Consider the following 6386-nt stretch of genomic DNA (forward strand, 5'->3'; position numbering starts at 1 on the left):
GTTATTTCTGTGACCATTGTGACTTTTTCTTTCATTGACCAAAGGGTACCAACAATTTTGTCCACGTCTGTATATATTGCTTTTACATATCATTTATATATTTCTTCTTTAAATGAGGGCCTGTTCATTGCTGCTTGCAGCTATAGTTCATTTTTGTATTGCACTGTGGTTTGAACTTAGGTCTGAACAGGTTTTAAAATGTAAAAGTAGTACACAAAGATGGCTTTGGGTGTATATGAGAAAATAATTCATATAAATAGAAATATGTAATCACTGAATACATTTTGTTCCAAAGCAGGGATAAATACCCAACAGTTTAGCCTACTTAAAGATAGTTAAACCTGCTGTTACAGAGCCAGAGGCTATAGGAAACAGAAAATAATGCCAGAAATGTACTGTATTATAAAGTATTCTGGGTCATTTTCTTAGAATTTAAATTTCTGATCTAGTCATGTCAGAAGCATGAATAACGTGACAAACTCCTTAATGGCCTCCTGAAATCTGTGGTCCCTGGATAACGTCCCCAAGACATTTTGTCAGCGGGAGCTATATAGCCGTAGCCGAGTCAAAGGTTGGTGGACTATGGGAAAAGGTTGTGGTTCTCAAGCTCCCTGCACTGCATTGGCTCGCCGAACTGCCTGAATAGCACCCCGAGACTCGTGATCTGCCTTGGTCCTTCTCGGCTCCACATTCCCGGACTGTTCTGTTGCGTTTCTTTCCCCCATGTGTCCTCTTTGTCCTTATTTGGCCCTTCCTCTTCCTGTCCTCAATTAGTAATATTATTAGTTAAAACACCTGTGTTTCTTCACCTGTTTCAGTTCACCCTGATTGTTTCCCTGTCCTTATAAGCATTCAGTTTCCCCTTTTGATTTGCTATGAATTAATGTCATTTAATGGGATGTCTGTTAAAGCTTATTAAATTAGAATTAAAGAAACCTTTGTTTATCGTGTTACATGAGTACAACCACATTCCATGACAAATATACTGTACTTATGCATTTTTTTTCACAGCGCAGTATGTCCAATCTCTGTTGGATCAGCATTAATGTGCAGGTGACAGTCTTGCTCAGGACGTGATGTTTTGAATTAGTTGTTTGAAGCTTGTGGAGTTTCCACTGTCAAATACTGTTCAATAAAGAGAAAGATAAAATACACTAAGATCTTAAAATCTGCTTATAGGATAATAAATGACTCAATAACTTACTATAGTTTCTTCAGTTTACTGTGTGAAACCTCCAGTAGAGCAGAGCGCAGCTTTACTCTTGAGTCTCCTGGTTTATTAAGGCTCAGATCCAGTTCTCTCAGGTGTGAGGAGTTTGAACTCAGAGCTGAAATCAGAGCAGCACAGCCTTCTTCTCCAATATTGCAGTTACACAGCCTGCAGAGGGTGAGGAACATAGATAGTAATACCAGTAAATGTTGACCTTGTGGGGACATTTTCTTGGTCCTCATGAGAAAACAAGCTTATAAATTAGACAGAATGGAGTGTATTAGAAATCTGAAATTGCAAAATGTTTCCAGTAAGGGGTAGGTTTAGATGCAATATGTTCCTATTGAGGGTCCACATAAAACTTGTAAACCCAACGTGTGTGTTGATGCTAATGAGCTAATGGGCTTAATGTCTCAGCCATAGGTTTATTTCTGCATTGAAGAAAAAGGTGAATACTTTCAATTAGTTATTAATCAGGGACCAAATGTTTCATTTAAGTCTCAGAGAGCTCAGAATAAATCAAATTGAAGACTGGGACATGCTCGTTATATACTTAAATAATAAGAATCCAATTCAGAGATAATAAATACATAACATCAGTTGCTGAAAGATAAATCTAAGTGTTGAGAGGTGAATACCTGAAAGCAGAAAAAAATCCCATTTATGTAGCTCTTATATCAATACTCTTCAAAGAGATTAAAATGTTTTAAAATTTGTGCTATTAAGTTCTATTAAATTACTAGAGCCATGAGTTGGTAAAGACTTGTCAATCTGTATGTAATTCTTGTTTATTTTTTAAATATTTATCTGTATGTTTAATTTAGTGTTTTACAGTAATACTGTAAAGTTGCCAATAAACAGTATAAATACAGTAAGGTACAGGGAAATGTGCTGCCAGTATTTTACTCTTAATTTACTACACTGTAATTTTATACGCAAAAAAAAAAAATTTATGAAGTTCAGTGGTCTATAAGTGTATACATACATTTGTTTTAGGCATGTTATGCATAATCATTTTATTTGATAATTTACATTTTTATTTTTAAAAGAACTGTTAATCTACAAATAGACATTTTTATAATTTACTTCCCTGCATGTCATTCCTAACAGGCATGAACTTATTTCGTCTGTGAAACAAAAAAGATATTTTGAATATTGTTGGCAACCAAAGGTTGGTACCATTGTTTTCCACTGTGTGGAACAAAAAAAATCTCAAAATATAATTTTTTTTTCTCTTTTAATTGCTTTACTGTTTGTACAGCAGTACAGTCAACATTACTGTTTTATTTAGTGCTGTCCTACTACAGGACTAAACACAATCAATCAATCAATCAATCAATCATTCAATTAAGTTTATTTCTAAAGCACTATATAAAACAGCAATGTTGACCCTACTGCTGTGCAAAACCGTAGAACAATTAAAAGTGGAAAACACATACGCACAAAACTAATTAAAAAAGTAGAAATGGAAACCTTAAATGAATTCACATGAATAACCTTTTCTAGCACTTTATGGGATAGTAATAAAGACCTTTGACTATGATCTGGACTGCCATCTAGTGGCAAAAAATATTTTTGATATGATGCCAAATTTACTTTCTGACCCATCATACAGTTTTGAAATAACTTGAAGATAAAGTGATAACAGGATCATTTTGGGGTTACTGTATTTTATATGTAATTATAATATATGTAATTACTGCATTCCACAGTTTTGTGTTCAATAATATAATAATACTCACCAAAGTTTCTTAAGTTTACAGTGTGGATCCTCCACTAGAGCAGAGAGCAGCTTCACTCCTGTGTCTCCTGGTTTATTACAGCTCAGATCCAGTTCTCTCAGGTGTGAGGAATTTGATCTCAGAGCTGAAATCAGAGCAGCACAGCCTTCCTCTCCAATACTGCAGTCCCACAGCCTGCAGAGAATGTGTTAAAATGAGCGCTACTTTTTCTACACACCAGGATCGGTGCTATAATGATTTTCAGTTGCCACTACTACACTACTATGTTATGAGTAACATTACTGTGTAACTATGACATTTCAAATTATTGTAGACTTATGTAGCAAATGGGAATCATTATAATTACAAGATTATATTTTTAAAAAAGCTTGTTAATGTTTTCTGTTTTGTTTAAGATAATTTAAACAGATTAGACACAATTAAAATAACCATTATAAAAAAAAATTCCATCAAAATTAGTAGGATGCAAATTAAGTTATTTAATTTAACCCATAAGCAACCTTCAGCCCTTTATTTGTCTGATCTTAGTCACAGGAGTAAGGTTAACTTATTTTAAGGTTAATCTGTAAATTGTTCCCCTACAATTTGCTCAGAACAAAAAGCGCAGTTTGTTAGGTCACTTCAGTACAACTTGCTAAATCAGTGATAGTCAAAAATCAAAAGATCTCTTAAGATGTGCTTACTGCTCCATTTATTCATGAGCCTTTAATTTGATCTGTCCTGAACAAAGATTTGAGGAAACATCAGCCTCCACATGAGGCCAGTTTCAAAGACAGGGCTAAGCCTAAACCAGGATTAGGCCATAGTTTGGACATTTAAACAATTTTTATAAACATGCCTTTAATAGAAAATAGCAAAATACTATAAATAAATACTGGAGTGCATTGTAAGATAAAACAAATGAAAAGGAATGTTTTAAGATCAGTCAGTGCAAGTTTCTTTTAGTTGAAATAGCTCAGTTTTACATTTAGTCTAGGACTAGGCTTAAGCCTTATCTGTGAACACAGAGGATAATGATTTCAAAAGAGTAATGTAACAAATACAAATAAATACACTACATAATTAAATCTAAGAGTGAGAGGTACATCCTTAAGAGCTGTTCCTCTTTTATAAATACTCTTCAAATAGATTAAAACGTTTAAAAATTGGTGCTATTGAGTACAATTACTACTGAGTCATGTATCTGAGAAATCATTTTTGTAATTATTTACATGTACGATGTGTTTAGTTTATTGCAGTTTATTACTAAAGAACTGTAAAATTACAGTAAAAAATGCCAGCATTTTACTCCTTATTTACAGGACAATTTTTACAACACTGTAATTCTGTATACAGAAAAAAACATATGTGCTTTGTTGTTAATTCAAATAATCTTATTTGATAATTTACATTTACATATTTTGTGTTTCCTCTGTGAAACACAAAATGTTATTTTGAATATTGTTGGTACCATTGTTTTTCATTGCGATGACAAAAAAATTCTCAAAGTATCTTCTTTTATTTTCCACAGTCATGCTGTCATACTGTTTTAAAATAACTTGAAGATAAGACGGGATTTAAATTTTTGACAGCACCATCCATTTAACATTAAATGTTTTTGTTTGGCAGCATTTTCACACAGTTTTTGTGTTCAATAATATGAAAACACTCACTGTAGTTTCTCCAGTTTACAGTGTGGATCCTCCAGTAGAGCAGAGAGCAGCTTCACACCCGAGTCTCCTGGTTTATTACGGCTCAGATCCAGTTCTTTCAAGTGTGAGGGGTTTGATCTCAGAGCTGAAATCAGAGCAGCACAGCCTTCCTCTCCAATACTGCAGTAACTCAGCCTTCAGAGAGTGAAGAACATAAATGATCTCTGACACTGTGTTTAAGTTTTAGGGTGAAAGTGTGTTTGTACAAGCACAAACTAAGTAGCGCAGCTAATAAATGTACTCATATGATTCCTGATACTCAACTAGTTTAGCATTTTTATTTTCAAACATTGTGTAGCACTATATAGGCAATAATGGTAAAATATTAACAGGAAAATTAAAAAAAGGACTACTATTGTAAACTTGAAACCCAAACTTTATGTAAATATACTAAAAATGTGCATGTTGTGACATCATCAGGGGGCAGTCCATTTCTTGAATATCATAACATTTAGTAATACTCAGGATATTGAATAGATGTTTGAACCTATTTAAACTTATCTTTTTTTCTTTGTCTTTTTTTATCCTTATTCTAAAAGAAAAGAGGAAACCAAAAGCTGCTTTGACTGGATTCAACAAGGTAGTGCTATTTCCAATTCTATTTCCCCTCATTTACCCCTGTTTTCCTTCACTTCCCCATTGAGCAAATGGTCTGAATCAAGGGTTGTTAAAACAATGAATTTTACAATGTTACCACAAGATGACAGCACAATTTTTTAGACCAGATGTAGCAGTAAAAAGAGGGTAATAACAATTTGGTGAAAGAGAATGAATATGAGTTCTTTTGCGCATGAGAATTCCTGAATGTGTGGAAAAGCGAGACTCAATTGAACCATGCAAGCTCAGAACAAATGCGTTAACTGTAGATCATGCGATTACTAAACAGCACTGTGAGAAGCATTTGAGTGTGGAGCAGAGGTTTACATACAAATGTGTATAAAACGTGCCAATTGAATATAATCTAAAGGAGTTATGAAATATAGGACAAACTGCAGATATTTTGTGCTTTTAATGGACAAAGTCAATCGATGGTATAATTATTATTACATTAAAAAAGGTGGGCCTATGTACAGATTTTTACGGCCTCAACAAAACTTAAGCTACTGATACTATCAACTCAAATGAATGCTATTTGAAGCATATGTACAAATTAGCATTTCATGTTTAGATTAGCAATTCATTATTGCAAATTACCTCAAGTGTGAGATAAAAGCCCATCCTTGCCATCTCACATTTTTCTGTATTGCTGCATTCAATAATAATTTGGAAATTAGAAAAGGACTTCTAGATTGTAGCAGTCACTGGAGCTGTGATGTTAAGTGTTGGTTTATATATATATATATCAATGCTTTGCATATGGGTTTGTGCATCCATGTGTAATTTCCGTTCCTATGGATGTCCATTTTGTCCACAAAGGAAACTAAAGAACTTTTTTATCAATCACTTAACTTTGTTGAATCTTTGTTTATCAGGTGGCAAATTTAGGTAAAGTATTAAAATAAAATAAATTGTCCAGAAGCATGTTTGAGAAATAAACGAATTTGAACCTCTTTTGCATAAAACACATCCTTAACACAACCTTATAGTTACTGAGATGTGAAGAGACTTACTGTAGTTTTTCCAGTTTACAGCTTACAGGATCCTCCAGCAGAGCACAGAGCACTTCTGAATCACTGAGTTTATTACGGCTCAGATTCAGTTCTCTCAGGTGTGAATGGTTTGATCTCAGAGCTGAAGTCAGAG

General features: G+C 33.7%; 1 protein-coding gene across 1 annotated transcript in view; it reads right to left on the bottom strand.

The window, feature by feature from the left end:
- Positions 1-4934, bottom strand: part of LOC122342053 (ribonuclease inhibitor-like) — a 7848-nt gene extending 2914 nt beyond the window's left edge. Inside the window, exons 1-4 of the mRNA XM_043235838.1 lie at positions 4885-4934; positions 4605-4778; positions 2953-3126; positions 1224-1378 (exon numbers count right to left, since the gene is read on the bottom strand). Of these exons, the coding sequence (XP_043091773.1) occupies positions 1224-1378; positions 2953-3126; positions 4605-4778; positions 4885-4934 (553 nt within the window). The remainder of the gene's footprint in view (positions 1-1223; positions 1379-2952; positions 3127-4604; positions 4779-4884) is intronic.
- Positions 4935-6386: the final 1452 nt, after the last annotated feature.

Source organism: Puntigrus tetrazona, chromosome 1 (assembly GCF_018831695.1).
Source record: "Puntigrus tetrazona isolate hp1 chromosome 1, ASM1883169v1, whole genome shotgun sequence".
Classification (NCBI taxonomy): Eukaryota; Metazoa; Chordata; class Actinopteri; order Cypriniformes; family Cyprinidae; genus Puntigrus; species Puntigrus tetrazona.